Source organism: Carettochelys insculpta, chromosome 9 (assembly GCF_033958435.1).
Source record: "Carettochelys insculpta isolate YL-2023 chromosome 9, ASM3395843v1, whole genome shotgun sequence".
In the NCBI taxonomy this organism is placed as follows: domain Eukaryota; kingdom Metazoa; phylum Chordata; order Testudines; family Carettochelyidae; genus Carettochelys; species Carettochelys insculpta.
In genome coordinates, this window is record NC_134145.1 from 29,060,508 (window position 1) to 29,086,597 (window position 26,090).

The 26,090-nt window shown below is 44.2% G+C and overlaps 2 protein-coding genes across 2 annotated transcripts; one reads left to right on the forward strand and one right to left on the reverse strand.

The window, feature by feature from the left end:
- The first annotated feature begins 512 nt into the window (after positions 1-512).
- Positions 513-18,153, forward strand: RPF1 (ribosome production factor 1 homolog). The gene is made up of 11 exons (XM_075003267.1): positions 513-636; positions 1,187-1,203; positions 3,770-4,060; positions 4,440-4,496; positions 8,545-8,625; positions 9,040-9,135; positions 12,536-12,689; positions 15,106-15,188; positions 15,788-15,969; positions 16,060-16,186; positions 17,062-18,153. The coding sequence occupies exons 1-11, from the start codon at positions 513-515 to the stop codon at positions 17,101-17,103; spliced, it is 1,254 nt and encodes a 417-aa protein (XP_074859368.1). The 3' UTR covers positions 17,104-18,153.
- A 955-nt stretch (positions 18,154-19,108) lies between these two features.
- GNG5 (G protein subunit gamma 5) lies at positions 19,109-24,531 on the reverse strand. The gene is made up of 3 exons (XM_075002749.1): positions 24,373-24,531; positions 21,362-21,517; positions 19,109-19,363 (listed from the first exon to the last, which is right to left on the reverse strand). The coding sequence occupies exons 1-2, from the start codon at positions 24,451-24,453 to the stop codon at positions 21,392-21,394; spliced, it is 207 nt and encodes a 68-aa protein (XP_074858850.1). The 5' UTR covers positions 24,454-24,531; the 3' UTR covers positions 19,109-19,363; positions 21,362-21,391.
- Positions 24,532-26,090: the final 1,559 nt, after the last annotated feature.

Below are 26,090 nucleotides of genomic sequence, written 5' to 3' on the forward strand. Positions count from 1 at the left end.
CCATACCTGAACTCACAGCCCGTTATCACATTCCACATCCCTCAACCCTAGCCACTAGACCAGAGCACCCTGCTACAACTCAAAAGCCCTCATCCCAGGTAATATACCCGTACCCTCACACATCCCAAATCTGTACCTCAGCCCACAGTCCCCACCCACGCTCTGAGTGCTTCATTTCTGGCTCCACCTGAGAGCCTACAGCCCCATTTAGGGCCTTCAGTGTCCATCCCCCCTCCACACACACACACACACACACACTCCAACCCCCTGCCCCAACCCAGTGAACATGAATGAGGGTGGGGGGGAGAATACGCCACCAGAGGGGGAAATATAGTGAGTGGTTGCCCGGGCCTGGAGGCAGGGGTGGGCTTGAAAAGATGGGGAAGGGGAGCTTATTCATGCAAAAAAAAGGTTGTTGAGGCCACAATGTCCTACAGTTAATTTGTAAAAAATCATGCTGTCACTCTATAAGTAAACAATCACAAATGTGATACAATGATCTATAATAGAAGATGCAGAATGGGGAGCAAGTTCATACCACTGACTTCCATTTGAGAACATATGACAGCTGTGTTGTCAAAACGGAAGCCTTTGAAAAATCAAGACAATATGTGGAATATACGTGTGACTATAAGGGTAAGTGTGTCAGTCAGTTTATAAATTACATCATTAATAATACTTCACATTCAGGAACTGTCTTTCATGTGATGATCTCAGTGCTTTTGGCAAGATGAGTAGTTCCTAATATCCCAATTTTACAAAGGAATACAGTGAAGTACACAAAGGTTAAGACTGCAGTCACACAGTTAGTTAAGGGACACTAATTGGAGAACTCAGGAGTTCTGACTCTGTCTCCTGCACTTACCTTCAGTCAACACTGTTTTAATTAGCCTTATACCACAACCACCACTATATTTGGCACTTTAGCAGAATTGTCCAGCATGATGCTGTCCACACTCACTCACCTGAAACTAGACTCGCTAACTACTGCCACAAGTATCAGCAGGGTTCTTAATTCAAAAACAAAAAAGAGCCCCAATTTAGTGCACTGAATAATTTATTTTTATTCATTTTGTGATCTTTTTAACTGATGTATTAAATGCTTTGACACATAAAGCCACAAGGCCCTTGCCCCAAGGAGCTTACAATTTGGTCTTCTTTTCCATTAAATGCTTCTTATAATTAGAGCTTTTAAACTTAAAGGTAACTTGTACAAGCTAAATAATTAACTTTCAACACCCCTTCCCTGGGGAGGCAAGTAAGTAAAAATTATCTCGATTTTAACATGTGGAAACAATGTAAAGTTATGCAACAAGCCACGACTACACTGCAAGGTACCACACTGCAGGTAATTTATTGTTCTGGTTCCCCAGCATGCACTCAGGCTCTCTCTCATAGTATCTGCCTCTCAAACAACCTCAAATGAAAAATTATATGGACCATTTAAAAGCATTAGGTGTTCTTTATTCAACCAGCAAAACAGGAAGCACAACTCAATTTAAAGCATCAAGTAGTAAAATAAAGGGCAGCAGTTGCACATGCATCCTTTATTGGCTCAACTACACAACTGCCCCTACCTCCATGCCCTATTGCCAACTGTCCTGGAATTGAGCTCTACCTCTCACAGGTTACTGAAGCCAAACTGGGAGACCTTAGGCCACTAGAAGTCCCATGATGCAGCCAGAATAAGGCTCTCTGCCTCTCCCAGAAATAGCAGACATGTCCCTATGTGCCCTGAAGGAACTGAGGTCTCCATGCTGCCCCCAGCTTGCACACCATCGTCACAGCTCATATTGGCCAGGAACTGCAGCCAGTGGAAGATACAGGGGGTGGAGCCTGCAGGCAGAGGCTGTGCGGCACTTGGAGCTCCTTTAAGCCCCTCCTGTCCCCAGGCCCATAGCAGCTGTTTCTGAGAGTGACAGGAGGCCAGAGACAGACCGCAAACACTCTTCAGCAAAGAATGAATGGACATAGAACAGACATCCAAAAACTCCAAATACACAAACCTGGCAGCCGGCACTTTAAGGGAGTGAGCCATTCTGTTAAAGATCTGAAAGCTTACTGGGGGGTAGCTCAGTGGTTTCAGCAGTGGCCTGCTTAAACTCAGGGTTGTGAGCTCAGCCCTTGGGGGGGCCATTAAGGGTTCTGGGGCAAATAGACTAACGCACAAAAAACAAAAATGGTGCTGGTCTCTGCCACAAAGGCAGAGGACTGGACTCAAAGACTTCCTGACGTCACTTCCTGCTCTATGAGATGTGTAACTATCTACAGATGGAATGCTCAGAACTAACATTCAACATTAACACCAGGTTTGGACAGGGACAGCAATTACCTGACCCATTATAAGGTCTCTTTTACATACTTACTTTGATGTTTTATCTAACTTAACCTCCCCTCCCCACACACGCCTCCCTCTGCTCATCCGATTTGCCAACCTTGGTAACAGTTTTTCTAATTTGTCAACCTTGGTAACAATTTTTGGACCTCTGTGCTTTATATATTGTCTGTTCTGGTAAGGCTGTTATCTGAAGTGGGTTTGTCCCACAAAAGCTCATCACCTAATAAATTATTTTGTTAAAGTGCTACATGACTGGTTTTTTTGTTTTGTTTTAGGAGGCCAGAGTGAGCAAGGAGCCTGCCATAGCCCCACAGTGCCACCTGGCTGGAGCTTGCACCCCATACCCTTTGCCCCAGCCCAGCCAGCAACCCTACCATGGTTGGCCTGAAGTCTCCCCAAATTGTGATCAATCTCCTGGTGCCCACGGAAAGCAAGCCTGGAGATTTTTAATGTGGAAGCCATCTTCTATAGAAGCCATTTCACATTTCTAATTTCTGCATGTACAGAAGAGCTTGAACTTTTCCTCACCTATTTGGGAATGTCAGGGAGGATGAGCTCTATGGAACACATTAATGAACTGTTTGGATTTGGGGCTCCTGCTCCCTGACACCGGTTCCTCCTTGCTAATAACAGTTTTCTCTCTGAAAATGATTTATGTTTCTCTAACTAACTGCCTCTGGCACTGGACTTGTTTGTGTAAGGGTACAAAATACTAGCGTTAGCTGCATCCTGGTTCTACTAGTGTCCAGTTTGGCTCATCTGTTGCCTCATGGAATTCAATAAAGCTGAATGTTAGCCGCCTAAACTCAGAGAAGGCTTGTGCTTCAGCATTAATAAGCTAGTTTAAGACAGTGTCATTATCTCCTGTGGGGGAGGGGGTAGAATCTCCCAAAAACAGCTTCAGAGCTGGCAACTCTACGCCTCACTCCATTTCTGAGCCCCCAGCCCTGCCCTGAGCCCTCTGCAGCACAACACCTTGCACCAGGACCCCCAGCCCAGCGCTCCCGCCTTGTCCTGCGCCAGCGGGTGGGGGGCACGGCATGCGTGTGGGTTTGTGATCAGGCCGCTCACAACCGGACCCGGGCTGACCCATGCAGGATCTTCCAGCCAGGCCAGCACACGCTGCGCAGCCTAGCAACGGACGCGCTCCACTCCACCCCAGCCCCGCGTCCATTAACTTCCCACCCCACAAGGATCGCGCGCCCTGCACACGGAGCCGCGCGTAACCCGCTCTCCGGCCCTGCGCGGCCGCGCGCTTAGAGTCAAGCAGGGATACCGCGCACGCGCTGACAGACGCCCAAAAGGTCCTGCCCCGGGACCGCAGGCGGAGCGAGGCAGGACAAAAGCTAGAGTTCGTGCGAATCATGGCCCCGTTTCCTATCGCGCAGGCGCATAAACCAGTTGCTGATTGGTCGGAGAGGAAACAGGTAGTGCCCGCTGCACCCTTCCTCTTTCTTCCTGGACAGCGGCTTCCGGTCGCTAAGCTGGGACCGTGTCTCCCTTAGCGCAAGCGCAGTGGGAGGGTGCAGGGGAGGCAGGCCCGGAAGGCGTGACCTGGCCGGGCTGAGGAGCAGCATGGCTAGCGAGGCGCCCCAGGGGCCCGGAGATGCGGCGCGGGCCCCGGATCAGGCCCTGTTCCCGCCGAGCTTCAGTGTGTCCGAGATCAAGAACAAGCAGCGGCGCCATTTCATGTTCCTGCGCTGGAAGCAGCAGCGGCGGAAGGTGGGAGGCCGGGGAGTCAGGGCGCTGCCCGCCCCGCGGCGCGCTGCGGTTACCTGTATTGGGGCCCGTAGGGGAACCAGACTCCGCCCCGGCGGAGAGCTCCATCTCGGACAGCTTCGGACACGGGGCGACGGGGAAAGCACCGCTGGGGGGGAGGCGGGAGTCGTTCCACTTTGGCTCCGAGAGCCTCATTAAGATACTTCCCAGCAAACGGTTGGGGCGCTGAAGTCACCCGTGGCCGTGAAGGGGCCGTGGGCGGACCGAGTGCAAAGGGGAGTCCAGCAAAGGGCTCTGTGCTGAGGGAAGAGTGTCAGGGTTAGACAGAGTTGCCATTTACCCGTTGTTCCCTTCTAACCAAGCTCGTGTCTGTCCTACTCAGGAGAAATTGGCAAATAAGAAAAAACGGAAAAAGGAGAGAGAAGCCCTTGGAGATAAGGTAAAAGAAAATAAGTCTTAATGTCCTTGGTATCGCTAAAGCATTTAGCAAAGTATAACAGCTCTTATCTTAAAATAAAAGTTTTGAAATTAGTATTGTAAATTTTGCATCTTGATACCTGGAATTCGTTCCTTAAACATGTACTTGCAAACCAGGGGCAGTAGATGCTTTTTAATTTTGTAGTCAGACCATCCGTGATCATAGTGCTGTATTTAGCTTGTGAGATGCCCTGAGCATTGGTTAGCATGTAACAGCTGTTGTTTAATATTCTTTTGAATTGGGGGAAAATGTCTCAGTTGTTTCAGTCAAATGGACTATAAAATTCGGGAAAGTAGGGCCTTTTTGAAAGCCAAGTGTAGTATTTATATATGAACTGTGGCTTTGCTAGGATCTAGCTCTATGACAGAAACCCTGTGCAATTCCATAGCACAAGAGCTGTATGATATGCAGTCCCCAAAAAGTTTCAAAGGAGTAGCTATGTTAGTCTGTTTCAGCAAAAACAACAGGGACTCCAGTGGCACCTTAAAGACTGACAAATTTATTAGGTCATAACTTTCATAAGATACAACTTAAGTTTTCAGATACTTGAAGAGGGGAAGAGAAAGGAAGAGATACAGAGATGGGAGTGTGACATGAGTGCTAATATAGCACCTTTAACCTGCTGCTCCCAGCTAACCAATCAGCACTAATTTTAGACTCCCATCACTGTATCCCTTTTTTCCCCTTTTCAGGCATCTGAAGTGAATGGTATCCCATGAAAGTATATGCCCTAATAAAATGTGTAAGTCATTTAAGGTGCCCACCAGTCCCCAGAAAACTGACTATAAAGTAATCAGATTTATACTACAGTGAATAAATTTGGTATTTTGTTTTTGTTGAAATTGAGTGACAGAAGGAGAGATTACAATGTCCTCAAGGAGCTAGAGAAATTACTTGTGCATTGTAACTAAAGCTGCTCTGAGTGAAACAGCTTAAAGCGGTGTGATTTTAGTCAACTTACAGCAGATGCTGTGGGTAAAATATTTTGCAGTAGGAACATAGTGCTTTTCTTTTCCAGCTGCTGGCTGGAGAGAAAAGGGGGCGGGGGGAAGAAAAAACAGGCTGACAGAGAAAGAAGAAAAGGGGAACATAAGGGGCAGCAACCACTTCCTGTGAACTGGAAACTAAGTGGGTTAACTGTTGTGGTTGTGTTCTGCTCTATATCTTGCCCCTCTATTATTAAACTAATGATCTCTCTTCAGAATTAAGGGACAATATCACTGATGTACAAACAAAATAAGGCCTTGTACATATTTAAAACTAAGATACATTTCGCTCAATGATGGCAGTTGGATTGTCATCAGACAGACAACTCAGAGGAAACAGATCCAACAAAATATCAATGTACAAGGATTGAAGGACCCCATCAGATGAAGAGACTTCCAGGTAGCGCTCCAAAGGAAGCTGCTGGCAGTACACCCTGAAGATGTGGAAGAACACTGGTGTCAGATGAAGAATGCCATCATTGGCGCTTATAGAAAAGCCATTGGCTACCAGTCCAGGAAGTATCAGGGCTGGTTTAATGAGAACAGTGTGGAAATAGAATACCTGATTGAGGCACAAAGGAAATCCTTTAGGGTCTGGCAAAGCAATATCAAATGCACGGTGAAGAGGGAAGCACGTGCCAAGGCCAAGGTAGAAATCCAATGTAAAACAAGGAGTCTGAAAAACCAGTGGTGGACTGAGGAGGCATGAGAACACCAGCATCTTGCAGACATCAATGATACAAGCGGTTTCTTCAGTGCTACCAAAGCTGTTTATGGACTGAGAAACCATAGAGTCAATCCCCTGAGATCAAAGGATGGTGCCCAACTCTTATAAAACAATTAAATCATTGCTTTTTGCTGGAAGGAGCACTACATTGGGCTTCTGAACTGCCCCTCCACCGTGGTCCTAGAATCCCTTGACCAAATCCCTCGGCAACTGCCTGGGTATGATCTTGCAACACTTCCTCCCCTGAATGAGGTCCAAGCTGCCATCAAAGCAATGAAGTGCAACAAGGCAACTGGACTAGATGGAATCCCAGCCAAAGTCGTCAAAGTCAGAGCCCTACAATCAACTCTGCTTCCTGATTCTCAAAATCTGAGATAGGGAGTGAATGCCACAAGAGTTCAGAGACACACTGATCATGAGTTTCGTCAAGAAGGGCGACAAGTCACACTGTAAAAACTATCATGGCATCTCTTTCCTGGCAGCAGCAGGGAAAATCTTAGCTTGAATCTTGGCAAAGTGACTCCTGCCACTCTCAGAAGAAATTCTCCCAGAATCCCAGTGTGACTTCTGACCATTCTGAGGAACGGCAAATGTGATCTTCACTGCCCAGAAACTGCAAGAAAAAAGTCATGAACAAAATCGAGCCTTATACATGAGTTTCGTCAACCTGACCAAAGCATTCAACTCAGTCATAGAGCCCTGTGGACCATCCTCTGAGATCGGCTGCCCCAAAAATTAATTAGCATGTTGAAGCTGCTTCACAACCACATGACTGCCTCAGTATTGAGCAACAACGGATCCCAAAGCAACCCCTTTGACGTCAAAATGCGAGTCCAACAAGACTGCATCATTGGCCCATCACTGTTCTTCATCTTTATTGTCATGACCCTTCACCTCATTGATGGCAAGCTTCCAGATGGCATGAAGATTGTCTGTAGAACAAACAGGCAGCTTTTCAATCTCAGGAGACTGAAGGTTAAAAGCAAGACTTCCACAACCTCAGTCATGGAGCCCCAGTACTCTGATGACAACATGGTTGCCTCTCTTTCTCCTGTGGCCCTTCAGACCGTCTTAAGCCCCTTCACTGAAGCATAAGAGCATCCCGGCCTCACACTAAACATCAAAAAAGAAAATTGGCACACGAAGAAAAGGGGAACATAATGGGCAACAACCACTTCTGATGAGCTTGGAAACTAAGTGGGTTAACTATTGAAGTCTTATGTTCTGCTCCATATGTTGCCTCTCTCTTATTAAACTAATGATCTCCCTTCAGAATTAAGGGACAGTATTACTGATGTACAAACAAAATAAGGCTTTGTCTATGTTTAAAACTGAGATTCATTTAGCTGCCTTGGTTAGGATACGAAGTATCCACATTGTAAGAAATGTAAATATGCTGATTTAACTCCAGTAAGGATAACAGAAGAATGCCTTTGTTGACTTAGCTATTGTCACTCAGGGAGGTGGCGTTCCCCTACCACTGGATAAATCTGTCCCCTTGGTGTGTCTGTATTATGGATTTCTGCCAGCATAGCAATGGCAAGATAACTGTGCCAGTATAGTATCTGTAGTGTGGACAAAGTCCAAAACTTATCTAGTGCAGGGTTCTGAATGTTCTTCTTTCTGAGGACCCCCTCAATATGCTATAAAAACTCCATGATCCATCTGGGTCACAGCAGTTGGTTTTCTGCATATAAAAGTCAGAGCCAGTATTAGGCAGTTGCACAGGGCACCACGGCATAGGGGATTCTGTGAAGATGAGTTTTTCAGGCCTCCGCTTGAGCCACAGGCATTGGGGCTCTGGGCTTTGCCCTGGGCCCCAGTGAATCTAACACTGGCCTTGCTTGGAAGATCTGGAAACCTGCTTGTAGTCCACCAGAGGTCCTTGGACCCTGGCTTAGGAAGTGTTGGCTTAGGGTATCTTCTAGATTTTTAATGAATTGTCACTAAAAACTCAGATAGAATTGATTACAGAATAATTGAGTCACTCATTTAAATGTGGAATTGATCTTAGTGTTTGACTCAGAGCTTTTCTATGTAGCATGGAAAAGTGTGCCAGAAAGGTGTGATTTGTCAGAGACTGTTAATGTGAACTAGGTTCCTTTGGCGCGTGTCAGCGGGGTTTACACAAGGTCATCAGAGCACAGCTTGTTAGAGCACCGTACAAATTGCAATCCTTTAGTGTGCTGTGCCAGCACCATGTCGTACTTGGGGCTTGTCTAAAAAGTATAAATAATGCCTTTTTTATTTTAAAAAGGGGTTATTGCTGTCATTTGTTGTGTTCTTTATATTAAAGGCACCACCGAAGCCTGTACCGAAGACAATTGAAAATCAGAGAGTTTATGATGAAACAACTGTAGATCCTAATGATGAAGAGGTAAATGAATCATCCCTGTATTATATTGTGAACCATGATTTCCTGCAAAACGTGTTCTAACTAAAAAAGAGTTGATTATAAACTTTGAATATTTATTTTCCAATTTTCTGTCACTACATTTATGAATTGATAATGTTGCAGATGATACCATCCTTTTGTCATTTCACTTAAGATAATTTTACAGTGTAGAGTAATTTCTTAGCAAGCTTTGTTTGTGATCTTATCTTCCGTTTGTATTATTAAAAACAATATAGTATAGGCCAGATCTTGGATCCATACAGAATTTTGGAATTTTGCTATTGACTTTAATGGCACCAGAATTTCAGCCAAAGTGGACAGTTACTTTAGCAATTAAACAACTGTGTGTGTTTTTCCTAGAAATTTTTTTAATTCACAATATTTTTTTGTTTCCAGGTTGCTTTTGATGAAGCTACTGATGAGTTTGCACCATATTTCAATAGACTGACGGTTCCCAAGGTTCTTATCACAACATCAGATAGGCCTCGTGGGGTAAATACATTTATAAAATTTACCCGTAATGTTTAAAATTTTTGTGAATCAGTTCGAGGGGGTCTGAAAGCTTGTGGCAATTAATTATGGAATTAGAGGTTTTCATTTTTTCCTTGATGGTACAACTGGAATCCAGAAGTGACTTAAACATTTGTCACTTTGTTGGATCTTAACAGAGACACAGAGGACTTAAGGAGCAGGGAAACCTCTTAATTCTCAGCTACGTGATTGTCTTTGTCAAGATAAGTGTGTGTTGACAGTGGAGCATCAGGAAGTGTTTACTGCTGCTGTTTTATGCTTATCTCTTCATCTGATGATTTTTAAATGTGTGCTTTTCATAAGCTTTCTACATTTGCACAGTTGTCAAATAACACCTCCAAATTGAAAACTGCATCTTTGTCTGAATTGTTTTCCTCAGTTGGTTTACTTCATATGTAGTTTGTTCCTTTTCTTTTACCTCAATCCAAAAATGAGCTCATCATAGGAAGAGCCTTGTGCCAGCACAGTTTTTAATTAGGATTAGGGCTATTGGTGGTTCTCACACAGAGCCTAGAACAGGGATGGGGAACCTGCAGCCTGTGGTTTGCGTGGATCCAGGCCATGAGGATTGGGCTCCTTCTACCCACCTCCCTCACCTGTGCAGCCGGGCAAGCCCTGCCGGTCGGCTCCAGCTATGCAGGAGAGCCTGCACTTTGCAGGCCGTATCAAAGCAAACCACACGTTCTGTATCAGAGAGGTAGCCGTGTTAGTCTGTAGCTTCGAGAACAACAAGAAGTCTTGTGGCACCTTCTAGACTAACATACTTTTGGAGCATAAGCTTTTGTGGGCAAAAACCCACTTCATCAGATGCATGAGTTGCGGGGTGGAGGCTCTCAGCTTACAAAGGCAGTTTCTCTGCTCTGGGTGCTAATATCTCCCCATTAGACTCTGACAAAGGCTCACATTCCCCTATCTGATCGGACTTGATTTTTCCTCTTGATAAGTGCTGTTGATACTGGGCCATTTCCACCTTGCTGAATAGACCTAGTCAGCTCTGGCCCTCCCTCTTACTGGGACCCCACTCTTTAAATACCCCTCTGAAACCACCCCCCCACTCATGCATCTGATGAAGTGGGTCTTTGCCCACAAAAGCTTATGCTCCAAAATATCTGTTAGTGTATGAGGTGCCACAAGACTTCTTGTTGTTCACAGGTTCTGTGTGGCAGGAGAGGCAGTTGCTCTGCACGCTGCCAATCCCCATCTCTCCCCTTTTCCCCCCACCCTGCCCCCATCTGGGGAAATGGCAGTGCAGGGAAACACTCTCCCTGTACTCACTTGCAGACTCCATTCCCTATCACTCCCATTGGCCAGGAATCATGGCCAGTTGGAGTAGTGGTGGGTGGTGCCTGCATATGCAGGGTGGCAGGGAACCAAATGTTGAATAGTAACAAAGAGGAAGTCGTGCTAGTCTATACACTATCAAAACAAAAAGCAGTCAAGTAGCACTTTAAAGACTAGCAAAATGGTTTATTAGGTGAGCTTTCGTGGGACGGACCCACTTCTTCAGACCATAGCCAGACCAGAAGGCACAGAGAACCAAAAACAGTAAGCAAGGAGGACAAATCAGAAAAAGATAATCAAGGTGAGCAAATCAGAGTGTGGGGGGGAAGGTCAAGAATTAGGTTGAGCCAAGTATGCAGACAAGCCCCTATAGTGACTCAGAAAGTTCCCATCACGATTTAAACCATGTGTTAATGTGCCGAAATTGAACATAAAAGCCAGCTCGGCTGTTTCTCTTTCCAAAACGGTGTGATAATTCCTTTTCAGTAACACACGTACCTTTAGGTCTTTGACAGAATGCCCCATTCCATTAAAATGTTGACTAACTGGTTTGTGGATCTGGAGTGTTTTTGATGTCTTTTGTGTCCGTTGTTTACAGTCAAGCTCTTAGGTACAATCGCATTTGCTCTGATCCAACTGACAGAGACCAAAAACTACAAGAACTTTACCAAATATTCATAAACCTGAATTACCCACCAAGAGAAGTAAAAAAACAAATCGACAGGGCCAGACGAATACCCAGAGACCAGCTGCTGCAAGATCGGCCCAAAAAAGCCAAGAACAGAACACCACTGGTCATCACCTACAGCCCCCCACTCAGACCACTGCAACGAATTATTAAAGACCTACAACCTATCCTTAATCAGGATGCCACACTCCAGAAGGCCCTGGGTGACATGCCTGTTCTCTCCTACAGACAACCTCCCAACCTCATGAGGATCCTCACTAACAGCTACAGTCTATACCCCAGGAATACCAGTCCTGGAACCTTTCCCTGCAACAAAGCCTGCTGCCAGCTTTGTCCACATATCTTCTCTGGAAATACCATCACTGGACCTAACCAGGTTACTCACAGAATCACGGGCACTTTCTCATGCTCCTCTACTAACATCATATATGCCATCATGTGCCAACAATGCCCAGATGCTTTGTATATTGGACAGACTTCTAACTCCCTTAGACAAAGGGTCAATGGACACAAAACAGACACTAAAACACTCCAGATCCACAAACAGTTAGTCAACATTTTAATGGAATGGGGCATTCTGTCAATGACCTAAAGGTATGTGTGTTACTGAAAAGGAATTATCGCACCGTTTTGGAAAGAGAAACAGCCGAGCTGGCTTTTATATTCAAATTTGGCACATTAACACATGGTTTAAATCGTGATGGGAACTTTCTGAGTCACTATAGGGGCTAGTCTGCATACTTGGCTCAATCTAATTCTTGACCTTCCCCCCCACCCCTCCACTCTCTGATTTGCTCACCTTGATTATCTTTTTCTGATTTGTCCTCCTTGCTTACTGTTTTTGGTTCTCTGTGCCTTAAATATTGAGTCTGTTCTGGTCTGGCTATGGTCTGAAGAAGTGGGTCTGTCCCACGAAAGTTCACCTAATAAACCATTTTGCTAGTCTTTAAAGTGCTACTTGACTGCTTTTTGTTTTGATAGGGAACCAAATGTGTGCCCCCAGTATCCTCATCTGTTCGGGAGCCCCCTCCTATGCACTGAACCCCTTATTTTTGGCCCACCCCTCCAAAGAGGTGGTTTTTTGTTTTGTTTTGGTTTTTTTGGGGGGGTGCAGGGGAGAACGCGAAATCTACAAGCCGTAGGCCACCAGGAAAGCAGTTAATCTGGCCCTGGTGGGTAAGCCCTGAGCCTTGCACCCCTCGTGCCTGCCTTGGGCCTGGAGCTCGAGGTGAGCTGAGTGGTTTTTTCTTTTCTTTTATTTCTTTCTTTCTTTTTCCTACTTCTCAGTTGGGGGCCATGTCTGAGGGTTTTTTCCTCCTTCTCACTTATTTGGTAGGACCCTAAATATGCACAACAATTGAGAGATTGCAACCAAGGCTTTCTGTTGTACAGAGAACAGTGAGATTCTGCGAACAGCTGTCTACTGTCATACCGAACTCACATGTTTACTATCGAAGAGGATTGGCTCTGAAAAAAATTATCCCACAGTGCATCTCAAGAGATTTTACAGATCTGATTGTTATTAATGAAGATCGCAAAATACCAAGTATCCTTTATATACTAGAAAGAGAGGGTTTTTTTGTAGACTTCTGTATTATATGATGAAGATATTAGCACAGTAATTTTAAACAAAGTTAAAAAGTAATTCAGCTGTGTAAGTCTCCCAGATCCTTTATGCTTTTGTCATCACTCATCTATGCAATTTCTAGTTGATGTAGTATAATTTTGCATTTTTAGAAGCTACGAACTGCAAATACTTTGGTATATTTCCCCTTTTCTACAATCAAATGCAGCATATGCAACCAACGGCTATTTTTGGCTCAGTGTTTTAAACTGTAATTTACAACCTTATAAATGCAGACTTACAAGACCACCAACATGCTGCTTAGATATCTGCATGCCTCAGGTTAATTCTGAGGCACATTGTGCAGCTGCCATAACATGGTTCCATTATTGAGATTAGATGTGGCTACATCCTTGTACAATAAATTCTTTCTTATTTGGCAGCCGAAGGACCGGGCAGTCGCTGGATATTCAGTTATTGTGGATAAGAGAGGTATACCTAGCAATGTATAATGCTGAAGAAAAACAAGATTATAGATATTAAAAAAACAAACAAATGTATGCAGAGTGCTTTATTTACCAACAACAGTATTTTTGTACACTGTAAACTCGTACTGTGTTTGCTCTATTTATTTGTATTTACTCTCACTATACTGTACTTATGGAAAACGTAATTAAAATTTACTTATGGATAAAATGCTGGTTATTTGAGAATTCCAGATGATAGAATGCCAGGCATAAAAGAGGGACAGAGAGAGAGCCATGTTAGTCTGTATTCTGTCAAAACAAAAAAGCAGTCGTGTAGCACTTTAAAGACTAACAAAATAATGGTTGCAATCTCTCAATTTATTATTTTGTTAGTCTTTAAAGTGCTACATGACTGCTTTTTTGTTTGGGTATGAAAGGGTTTACTTTATATGTTGTGTTTTAGATTTGATCACAAAGGTATCAATTTAACACTTGAAAGAAAGGGATATTCTTGGTGATTAAATAAATAAATGCTGAATGTATCCAGCCTACTGGCATATTGTGCGAGCTTGGAAACCTTATCAGTAAGTAAATCACTCTATTTCTCTGAGACTGTGTCTACACTAGCCCCCTTCTTCTTCTTCCCAGATTTTTGGGAGTACAGTAAGGTCTCAACATTTGCGAGGGTTTGGTGTTGCAAACCCTCACGAATGTTGAATTTCGTTAATATGGGAAGCTGCAGCCGCTGTAGCCCCGGGTGCACAAATAATTAACTTTGTGAACCTGAAGTTCGCAAATGTGGGAAGTTTACTGTAAGGGCACTTTGAAGTGGTCACGGTGAGAATTAGCCTAATGAAGCTAATAGCAATGAGGTGCTGTGGTGCATACGCAGCACTTCATTGCTATTCCCCACTCAGGCTGATTACCATGCCCCCCTTGAAGTAGGGGGCTAGTGTAGACACAGCCTGAGACAACTTAGTGCATGAATAAACGTTCTTTTTGCATTTAATTTCAGCAGTTTAATCAGCTGTTGGATCTTCTTAAATATATTTAAATTTTCATTGTTAAGCTCATGGTGACATATAGCAAAATCAGAAGTGAACAAACAGATCACAAATAATGCATCGCCATGTGTTCTGGTGTTCATGTGTTCTTCTTTCCTTCCCTTTCAGGCTCCCTACCTGCAACCTCTATGTGTATGGGCAGCCAGGGAGTTTCCATATGCTGCCCCCATACAAGTGCCAGCTCCACAGCTCCCATTGGCTGGGAACCATAACCAGTGGGAGCTCTGTGGGTGGTAGTTGCGGGTACAAAGGCAGGGTGGAGCCTCCCTGGCCACCCATACACAGAGGGACTGCAGGGGCAGGGACCTAGTGGCTGCTTCCTGGGAGTCATGGCGTGTCAGGACACTGAACTCCTTCCCACATCGCAAACCCTCTGTCCCAGCCCATAATCGTATCCCACACCAACTCCTTCCTAGAGTCTGCACCCTACCCCCCTGCCCCTCATACATCCAAACTACCTTTCCATTCCCCAGCCCAGAGTTCCTTTCTGCAACCTCTGCCCCGAAGAGCCACAGAAAGCCAGGTAGGGAGCCTGCCAGCCTCACATCAAACTGATCATCAACTGGTCTTACTATGAACAGTAGAAAATGCCAGTTTTATAGAGATTTCTCATTGGCACACAGCCAAATAACACAGCTATTGCAGAAATGAGAGCTTGTTATAGTATTTTGCCAAGAAGAGGATAGGTATAGACATCTTACATCTGAAATACAGATTTTGTAAATTAGGTTCTAGGATAATATTGAATGTTCTGTCAACGCATTTACACAGAAACACAGGTTTCTATGTTAATCACTTCTGTTGTCCTGTTTAAATTGTATTCTGTACTTCATATCCATGCCAGCTTTTCTTAACGCTCTGAAACAGATGGACTTGTTTTAAGTCATTTGCCTGATGGTCCAACTGCTCATTTTAGAATGAGCAGTGTTCGTCTACGTAAAGAAATAAAGGTGAGTGGTTTTTTTTCATTCCCTCGGTAAGAGCAAAAAGCTTAATAGATGTGTGATCCAAGTTGCTCAGTGGTAAAAGTTTTCTTTCGTATTTTCTGAACTTTTGTCTACTGAGGAAACTGTTCATACTTGCATGATATTCAGTTGATTTTCATAAAGTTGATGATGTCTTTCTTTTTTGAGAGTCAAGGAACACCAAAACCACTAAAGGTTGGCCTGGACAGATGAAAGGGTAGTTTTGGTAGCAAGAAGGGTTGACTGTTCAGAGAGACTTTCAAGATTTTTGTGATGGCTAATCTGATTTTGGCGGGTAAAGAGGGGCAGAGGGACACCCATACTATATGTTAGAGGGAAATATAAAATGAGTAACTGTATTTTCGTCACATTTTTTTTTTTCAAGAAACTTTGTTTTAAACAATGGATTAGCATTCTGAGGTCTTTAAATGTTGCCAATTAATGCTGCACTGTTATATATTCTTTGTGGCATTTGACACGTGGAGTTAATACATTTTTAGCCTTAATTTTCTTACCTTCTCTGTTATATTAATTCGTATTACTGTCTGTGATGTTCTGTGTTTATCTTGTTACTGTCATTCAAGCGAAAAGGAAAGGAGCCCACAGAACATCAACCTGAAGTAATCCTGAATAACTTTACAACACGACTGGGTCATTCCATTGGTCGCATGTTTGCTTCTCTCTTCCCACATGATCCTCAGTTCATTGGAAGACAAGTAGCTACATTTCACAATCAGCGAGACTATATCTTTTTTAGATTTCATAGGTGAACTTTTTTGTCAAATTTTGTTAGTGGTTAAGAAAAACTGCATTGGTGTAGCATCCCACCCTAATGTGATCTCCATTGGCTTTGAAGGTATATCTTCAAGAGTGAAAAGAAAGTGGGAATTCAAGAGCTCGGACCAAGATTTACCTTAAAGCTGAGATCCCTTCAAAAAGGAACCTTTGATTCCAAATTTGGAGAATATGAATGGATTCACAAGGTATGTCTTTCAGTAGTGATATCAGGATGGACAATTAAAATGTTAGCATTCTGAAATATAATCACAAACATCAGCCTAAAAGTAAAGTATTAAATGACATTTAAAGTCAGGACATGGCTAACTGAAATGTCAGTTGGATTCTGCTATATTTCGCAAACAGCTATTTAACTTGCATATGGAAAATAAGTGATCAGTAAAAAAGCAAGGGTAATGGGTACTGATACCTCAATCAGTTATTTGTACAGTGTAATCAAACTTCAGCATAACTGGCAATAGACAAGTGTTCTGTGGTGTAATTTGTAAAGTCTTATTGTGTCCCTATTACTGTGGACTTGCGGCTGTCTTGCTGGTAAAGTTGATCAGAGGTGTTTCTGTTTGCATGTGAGTGGAATAATAACGTGCAAATACGTGAGGCTTGATTGTATAAATATCTCAGCTAGAACAGATTTTATACATAATTTTTAAATAAAATGAGAGCGATGGAATAGGTAGTATTGAAACACCATCTAGTCATTTTTTGCCATAAAGTTGTTATACTTAGCTTCCACACTTGAAAGATTTTAAACAGAATAGAAAGAAGCATAATCACCTTTGTGATGAGTGTGCTGGCACATTTTGATTTATGAGCTGTTTGTGATCTTAAAAATGGAATATCTATTCTAATCTACATCTCTCCCTGTGCTAATCCTCGAAGGCTGAGTCCAAGAATTTGTTAAAGCGTATTGTGGCTGCAATGGCCACTGGGAAGATACACACCACCTTCCCTCCCTGTTGTAGTTTTATTTTAAAATACATATTTGCCTATTTGTTTAGTGTTTGCTAATGTTACATGTAACAACAAATTTTATAGTGAATATCTTTTCTTTAAATTTCAGCGCCGTGAAATGGACACAAGTAGAAGAAAATTCCACTTATAATCGAAATTATCATCTAGTTCTACCTGGTTAAGGAAATGCAGAACTACTGACGTCTTCTGCAACTAAATTGAGTCTGACTGTGGTCCTCTCATCTCTGATTCACTGTTATTAAACAGTGTTGCACATCACTGAGCAATGTTATCTGTGCACGCAGGCAGAATGACTACGGACATCTTCAAACTTAGTGCAACAAATATTTTGGAATACCATTGGTGTCGTCTTCAACTTTTCCACTAGGTCTCAACTTACTCCTAAAGCAGTGTAGCAGCTGGGGAGCATGCTTACAGTGCTGGTAGGCAAACATGCACTAGCTCTGCTTGAGCCAGCATGCATAAAGCAGCAGAGTGGCCAAGGGTGGCATGGGCTAGCCACCTGAATGTAAGCCTGCCTGTTTTCTGGGAACTTTTCAAGTGGCTAGCCTGAGTTGCTGCCCATGTCGTCCTAGCCACACTTCTGTTTTTAGTGCTCTGTTATGAGTCAAGCTATTGCATATTTGGTCAGCCTGCACAGAGAAGCATGCTATCACCTGCCGAGTAGATACACCTTATTCAAAACTGACAAAGTTTCCTACAACACGGGCAGCAGACTGCAGTAGCAACTGCCAGTGGATTGTACAGTAATAATTACAGAGGCTGTCAGGACTACCCCAGTGCCTTAGTAACAAAGCTATTTGGGAGTAACATGATTAGTTGTGCTCTAAGGTAAGTAGATACAGACTTTACTGTCAATTAAAATAGGTCAGACAGGAACAATGGCACTTTGTTTCTATGAAGTGTGGTGGTATTGCCATAGTCGTTCTACTTTAGTTCCAAGATCTGAATTTCATGTCCAGATTAGCTGTGCTTACAGATGGCCATATGGTAAGAGATGGAATATGAAAGAAAAGAGAGCTGCTTGGAAAGTCTTGTAATCTCTTACTAAGAGGGCTCAGAGTGAAAATAGAGTATTTAACTTGCCAAAGTGGAGCTAGTATGTGTGTATATATAACCCTGTATTGACTTCATTAAATGTACACATTGTCTGAAAGGCAGTTTTTTCCATTTGAGTTATTTGCCCCAATGCAAATACAACCCTAATTTGTGTGCTAAAAAGCTATGTAATACAGTTTCAATCTCTAATCCAGACTTCCCTCATCTGGCATCATCGATGGGTGCTTTGAGGCTGGAGCATTCAAGGGGAAAAGCTTGGGGCCCTGGATTTGGAATTCCTCCCCCAGACCCAAGACCTCATGAAGCACTGCAGATAGCTGATTTTGTGTGTTTGAGATTTGGGAAGGGGTCAGGATGTGCTCATGAGAAAGACAAGGCAGCTCTGGAGCCCTGTGCTTGGGAGTCAGGAATTCAGCCATTGACTGGGAGGCTGTACTCCAGTGAGGCTCAGCAGCCACCCTGCTTCTTTCCCCATGTCTGCCCACTGCACTTCCCTAGTCAGTGCCAGTCCCTCTGCTGTCATTAGAGCAGAGCCCCATAGCTGGCAGCAGCTCAGGCATTAACCGTTCCTTGATCTGGTGAATTCTCTGGTTCATGACTAGTCAGATGCTGAGGTGGCCGGACCAGGGAAGTTTTAACGTAACCTGGTAATCAAAGTCCACTCTGTAGACAAATGCTTTGTCAGCTAAATGGGTGTGAGGAATTGGATTGTGCAGCTTCCAAGAGGCATTTCGGTACCTAATCAGTTTTACTTTGCTTTAAAGAACGAGTAACTTGAAAATTATATAGATACTTTGTCTGGCATAGAAAAGGCCAATGGTCCTTATCTACCGCAAGTAATAAGCAAAACAAACTCTGACTTCAGCATCTGAGCACCCACTTTCTATGGTCATGGATGACATACCTCTGAAGAAATTTTGGTGTTTTTGGCTTGCTGTATTTTGAATTGCTACAAGCCATTGATGTGGAATACACAGTATTTCAAGTTTCAAACCTGAGCTTTCAGTAAATAACTCAAATAACCTTGGAGACGTATCAAAGTAACAAAACAGCCCCGCAGTAATTCCAAAAACAGATTAAGTCAAAACATTTTTATTTTTTGCTTGGTATGTAAAACTGATTCCCTCATGAAGTAGAAGTTATTGCAGGTAGCACACAGTTCATTCGGAGAGGTAGATGGTAAGATGTTTGACAACAAACAGTAGCGATTTACAGTTAACTTGGCACATTGTTAAGGCTAAGCTTTTGTAGTCTTCAAACCAAGCCACTCCTTGAATCACATTCTCTCCACACAGAGCAGCTGTGAAAAGTTGTTAGAAGATCTGAAAAGACTTTAAAAAAAAAAAGGGGGGGGAGGGAATAGAGAAAAGTAATGAAGATCTGTATGTATGATTAGTGAAAATACTCCCACATGCATCTTTTTGTTTCAAGGACACCAAAAACAAATAGATATAAACCAGTCTACCTTCACAAGTAGCTCATACGGCAGAGGGGGGCTTTCATGGTCATTGAGAAACTTGTATACTGTAAATTCTCTCTGGTAAGACTCATACACCAGGGCTAGATGCTTTGTACAAGTGAACAGGAGATTCTTCTCCTGAGAGAGAGCCGTTAAACTGGGTGATAACTAGTTGAACAGAGAAAGTAAATTCTTGCAGCAAAAATAGTTGCAAACTCTCTTCTGTAAACATCACCTTCACATTAAAGACAACCAGAGTATTTACTGTGTGAGACAGATGGTAGCTACTACTTCCACTAGTGGTGGAGATCAGGGACAATCACTGCTTCACCACCAACTGTGCCTAACTTTTCTGGCTCATCCTCAAAACAGTAGGGCTGTGCCAGTTAAACTTGCTGTCTGGGGAGCTTATAGGGAAAAGACTTCTTTTACAGATAGTATGCCTAAACTGTTGTCTTAAGGACTTGTGTTTGTGATGGTAGCATAAACAGATGTTTTTATCTCACCACAAGCTGTGGTAGGGGGCTAAACACTTGAGAAATAAAATTTCATTTTTAGAAGAGTTTGGTTTTCTTGTGGTGGGGGGAGGGGGGGGTTGAAGGAAAGTAGCTGATACCACTGCCTCTTTGTGGGTGTGGTTCTCTGGAAAAGATTAGAACAGATTCACGCTTGAGCACTTCAACAAAAGTAGACAGTTGTGGTATGAATGCATATTAGGAATGTCCTTGTACAAAAAGTTTTTCACATTTATAGGTTTCAATCAGTTTTTAAAATTCCAAGTGAAAATAAACTCAACAACCTACAGGAATTCTAAAATACCACCCTACACAAATGGCATTCTAATTTGGTGTTCAAACTCCTCTTGTAAAAAGTTTTTACCAGCTATCTTGCTATTCACTGTAGTGATTCTCTTTCCTAGACAATCTAGTAAAACAAGTTGGGGGATTAGTGCACACTAAGGAAGTAACAAGTATACAACAGGACAATTGACTTAATGTCTGTGGAATTATTCAAGGGAAGGACAGAACTAACTTCTAATACATGAGGGTAAGAAATACATTTATGTGGTTTTGTTTGTGGTATGTGGTTTTTTTCCGCCCTTAGAGGGACTGGCTTGGGGGAGAGATCAAACCTGAGTGTATGCAGCTTATACAATTATGCTGTGTCCTAACACAGTATTTTTGAAGCTTCCTTCAGAGAACTGTAACAGTAAGTTACCAAATGGCAAAAACAAATGCAACTTGCATGAAGAAATTTTTATAGCGTTGTCAAATTCTATTGGGAAACCCATGTTTAAGTACAGCTTTACCTTAATCCCAACATTTTGAAACACACGATACAATTTGAAACTTACTAGTATTCTCAGGCAAGTCAAAATAGTAATTAACCCATTTGACTAAACTCATTTGGGTAAAATTCCATAATTGCATTGGTTAAGTCTTGAGAACCATTTTACTGCTCCATTCAAATCCAGCCCAGCTCAGCAGTGAACAAAGTCATTGTGGTTGGCTATATCTCTATAAAAGTTTCTGTTAAATGAATTGGTGGTCTTGATATAGTTCCAAGTAGAGAACTATTCATGTCACAGAAGCACTATTGTTGGCAATTGTAGTTCAGAGGTAAGACCTAGACTGGCATGAAGATTTGTTAACTTTGGAAGTGATCCCTTCAAGTTTGAGAGAAGTAACGTGGCATGATGTGAATGGAGACTCTTATACTGCCAGAGTCCATGCTCTATCTGCTCCATGGACAAAAGACTTCAGAACTGTCAAATAGGATTTTGTTCACTAGCACTAAATTTTTTTTTGGTAAGGAAATGAGAACAGTAAATTTTAGTGGACGTTTATTGAAAAGTCAGAAAGCAACTTACCACTGAAAGAGATCAAGCTAGTTCACCAAATTACAAAAATGAACAGACTTTCTGGGGTCTGAATGGATTTGTACTTGAGGACACTCCTGTCAGGAGGGGATCATGTTGTGCATTCTGCAGACAGAACTGCTTCAAGTCTGCTGCTGCTTGAGAAACCTAGTAAAATAAGTTTTTAATTAAAATTCACTGCAAATACTTTGTCTTGTGACATTCTGCAATGCATGAAGGGTGCTGTAGTCAGTAAAGCTAGATTTTATTACACACAACACGTGCATTTGATTTTTGTTAAGTCAGAAACCAAAACTATAGCATTCATTAATACTATGTTTTAAGGGAGTTTGCTTTGTCTTCTGCTAGTTAGTGCACAATTCAATAGATCTTTGAAAATTGGCTTTTGGCTACTACACATACAGGTCCCTTAACCTGCAATAGCATTTTACACACTAATTTTTACAAGACATGAAAACATACATCAAGGTGTATTCCTAATGTAAACCCAAGATCAGTTTTATGATACACTTTAAGGGCTTATCTTCACTACAGGGATAGCTAAAACATAAATGCTTACAAATGCTGACCCTAGCCCAGCTCCCAGCAACAGAGAAGTCTAAGTTCTCTAGCATGTGTTTTAAAATTGATGTAGGTGGCTTGGCAGTGTGTAGGCTGACACTCAAGTGCTGCTGGGATTTATAAAGCAGTGTGGACTCAACTACACATCCAATTTGATGTGTCCTGCACTAATGTTTTGCAGCGTGAGACCTCCTTTCACTGAAGTGGGAACTGAATAATTTGAGTTAACGCTGAAAACAAGCCTTAAGAACAAGAATTAAGTTAGTATACCATTTTCTTTAAATGCATTGCAAAAGGAGTCCATCGGCCCTCAAGAATGAAAAATTCACTTATGTTAAAGTTTCCATTTGCAAATGAAGCACAGTGATGATCTTGGGGGTAATATTTAACTGTAATACAGTAAACCCTTGAGCTAGTCACAGCCAAGTTGCATGTGTCTCAGGTTAAAGCGACCGTCACCCTGACAGGAGCAGGAAACCGCTCCCACCAGGAGTGGCAGCCTGACTCTTGGCTGCACCCCTGACAGAACTGGTTTCCTGTGTGGGGTGGTGGCAACAAGTCAGGATGCTGTACCTGACAGGAGCAACTTCCCAGTCCCTGAAGTGGCAGGGAGCTGGGAACCAGGTGGTTGGAGTGGAAGGGAGCTGAGAGCCAGAAAACTGACCAAGGCTGCTGCTTAGGTCAGGTCAAGGCTTGGGTCTGCAAGGGGAGGGAAGCCAGGCTGCTGCTTAGGGGGACAGGGGAAACTGACCAGCTCATGTGCTGGTCAGTTTTCTGGGTCCCACAAGTGGAGGGGAGACAGGAACCAGGCTGCCCCCTGGTTCCCAGCTCCACCACTCTGGGAGCCCACTAGGGCTGGTCAGTTTCCTGGTTCCCCTCATTTTGGGCAAAAAATTGAATTATGCAGGGGTTGCAGGAATACAACCCCAATGTAACTCAAGTGTTTACAGTTGTATCCAGTGGACTCAGAAAGGGGTGCCACTGGTGGTGGTACAAACATATCTTCAGAGACTCTCCCCGCCCCCAAAAGAGCATAAGCCTTTGAATTAAGCGGGAGAAGTTGCCAAAATAAAGCCGCCTTTACTTTGAACAAACCTTCCACTATCTGGACATTTACATTTTGTCCTTTTGTTTTATCTGAATTAAAGTGACATGAGAAAAAGCCTTCTGCCACTCAGTCTGAGAATTTTAAATAAGTGAGTCTCAGCTTGGGTTATGCAGAGGTCTTCCAGGGATTACATCAGTTTATCTGAAAACTTGGTAGTGTGTAAAACTATGCAAATAAGCACTAGGGAAATTAATACAAAATGAAATTGTTTGTACTGCTCTATATGTTATATTGAAAAGTAGAATATAATTGTAAAAATGAAGAGATTTAAAACTGAGGAATAGCATGCTGTGACACTTGCATTTTTATACCTGATTTTTGCAAACAAGTAGTTTTTAAGTGGGGTGGAAAAACGGGGGTATATGAAATAAATCAGACTTATAAAAGTACAGTAGCATGGAATGGTTAAAAGTGTTTTAAAATCACCCTTGATGCTGTGTCATGTCTAACATATGTCCATGACCAAGTTATTTTAAAAAAAAACTAACAGCCTAAAGGTTTTTTTACGTTTGCAAAGTTTTCCCCACAAAATATGAGTAACTTTGATGTCTAAGGAGAAACAAGGCTCATTATGACCATGTGCATTAAAGACGGACGCCCTTGCATCATAGATGTAACTTTATTCCCCACCTCCTTTCTGGAAGCTTTTTGAGAGGAGCCTACGCATGAAGCAATGTTTTGTCTTGCACAAGGGGGTTGGTACACGAAAACAGAAAAGTAAAATGAAAACAGCCTGTGAAATTCTCCCTAATGCCGGATTTTGAAAAGACCGGATGGGCAACCAGTCCCTTGCCAGTCTGCCACACGGCCTCTCCCAGCCAGAAAGCCCACAACCGATGCTCTCTCAGCATGGGCCAGGGTGGTCCCCAAGCGGGCCGGTGGTCAATCGGAAGAGCGTTGCCCAAAGCCAGAGCACCAGATCCGTTGGTCTGGCCCCTTTTCCCCCGCGGAGTTGGCTTTGAACAAGACAACGGGCCCGCCCCGGCTAGGCTGGGCGCGGCGGCAGGGCAGCGGCGGGGGACAAGCTAGGGGAAGGGGCCCGGCTGGTGAGTGCCGGCGGCAGCAGCCCAGCGCACCCCAGGAAGTGAGCGGCCGGGGCCCGCGGGCGCTCAGAGCGGCCCGGCCCGGCCCGGCCCAGCACAGCGGCGCCGGGCGAGCCACGCCGCACAACGGGGCCTGTCCCCCGCGGGGCCGCGCACCGCTCGCTGCCCCTAGGGCCGGCGGGGCAGAGCGGCCTGTCCGGGCGTGGCGGCCCGCAGGCGGGGCGGGGTACGGGGCAGCCGTGGCCCTTGGGCCAAGGGGACCGGGCGCTGCCCCCCGCGGCCTCTCCCACCTTCACGCGGCTCACGCTGGCCTCCAGGCGCAGCTGCTGCACCACCTTCTTCATGGCCACCACGCTGGAGGAGCCCGACATGGCGCGACGGGCCCAGTCGCTGCTCACAACTTCGGCACCAAGTTTCCGGCGCGTCCCAAACTGTCCCCGGCGCCTGCGCAATCACCGGCCCGGCCCGGCCCGGCCTGAGGGGGCGCTGCGACCCCGCTCAGCGCCTCGCCTGGGGCGCCACCGTCTCGGCTGCGGGGAGCTTTAGCGGGAAACGCTAACGTCTCTATCGCGATAGCGTCCCGTAGATGTCCCGATAGCGGCGTATCGCCCGAGCCGTTATAGCTGGGCCGTAGCTTGTCCTGGGGCGCCTGTCGCCAGCATCCTGAGACGGTTCCGCTCCTCAGCGGGCTGGGCTCCGGCCCGGCGACACGGCGGGAAGGTGCCAGGCATGGGGGGTCTGAGAGCCCACGGGCCAGCCGTGTGACCCAGGTACAGCCCTCCGCCGCCGCCGGCCGGGCAGTGGAGCAGCGGAGGGGAAAGAAAGTAACAGGGACTGAAGAGGAAATCCAAGGTCACTCGCGGCTCTTGCGCCTGCCCCAGTCAGCGACCCCCAAGTGCTGGTGTAGGGAGCCAAGTGGTGCTCGCCTGTGGAGCACGAGCCCCTCTGACACACGGGGAGGGAAAGGCTGCAACTGACCTCATGTGAAAACAGACCAACCGTCATGAAGCACTTTAAAGACTAACAAAATAATCTATGAGGTGGTGAGCTTTCCTGGGACTGCCCCTCTTCTTCAGAAGTGCAGCCTTTCCAGAACAATCTATAAAGCACAGCGGTCCAAAAATTGTTATCAAAGTTGGCAAATCAGAAGAGCAGGTAGGGAGGTTGCCTGGGGGGGGGGAGTGTTAAGAGTTAGGTCAAACATCAAAGTATGTGAAAGAGGCCTTATAATGGGTCAGGTAATTGCTGGCCCTGTTCAAACCACGTGTTAGTGTCAAATATGAATGTTAGTTCCAAACATTCTCTCTGTAGATGGTTGTTAAAGATTTTTTTCTGCAAAACACATCACTAGCCCTAACCACGATAATTACAGAATCCTGGGCACAGTCGCCTGTTCTTCAACTGTCATATATGCCATCATCGTGTGCCAACAATGCGCACACGCCATGTATATAGGACAGACCGCAAACACTCTTCGACAAAGAAAGCATGGACGTAGAACAGATGTCAAAAATCTCCAAAATACACAAGCCTGTCAGTCAGCACTTTAATAGAGTGGGCCATCCTGCTAAAGACCTGAGCATCTGTGTTCTACTGAAAAGGGAATTTAACAACTGTCTACAGAGAGCATATTCAGAAGTAACATTCATATTCAAATTCGACACATTAACGTGGTTTGAACAAGGACAACAATTACCTGATCCATAATAAGGACTCTTCTGAATACTTTGATGGTTGACCTAACACTTAGGCCGTGTCTACACTGGCACAAATCTTCGAAATAGCCATGTTAATGGCCATTTCAAAGATTACTAATGAATTCAGCACCTCATTAGCATTCACACGCTTCCAGCTGCAGTGCTTCGAAAGCACCACTTTCGAATGCGCACAGCTTGGCACGGCTATATGGGTTCTTTTAGAAAGGAACCTGCACATTTTGAAAGCCCCTTATTCCCCTCAGCTGAAGGGAATAAGGGGATTTTGAAATGTGCGGGAGGCCTTTTGTAAA

Excerpts from the sequence above, each read along its gene's own strand:
- RPF1 (XM_075003267.1), top strand. The coding sequence starts at position 513 with ATGCAGAATGGGGAGCAAGTTCATACCACTGACTTCCATTTGAGAACA. Across the intron at positions 4,497-8,544 it reads GAGAAGCCCTTGGAGATAAG|GCACCACCGAAGCCTGTACC; the intron begins GTAAAAGAAAAT and ends TTTATATTAAAG. Across the intron at positions 12,690-15,105 it reads TGAAGATCGCAAAATACCAA|ATGGACTTGTTTTAAGTCAT; the intron begins GTATCCTTTATA and ends GCTCTGAAACAG.
- GNG5 (XM_075002749.1), bottom strand. The coding sequence starts at position 24,453 with ATGTCGGGCTCCTCCAGCGTGGTGGCCATGAAGAAGGTGGTGCAGCAG. Across the intron at positions 21,518-24,372 it reads CCAGCGTGAGCCGCGTGAAG|GTTTCTCAAGCAGCAGCAGA; the intron begins GTGGGAGAGGCC and ends TTATTTTACTAG.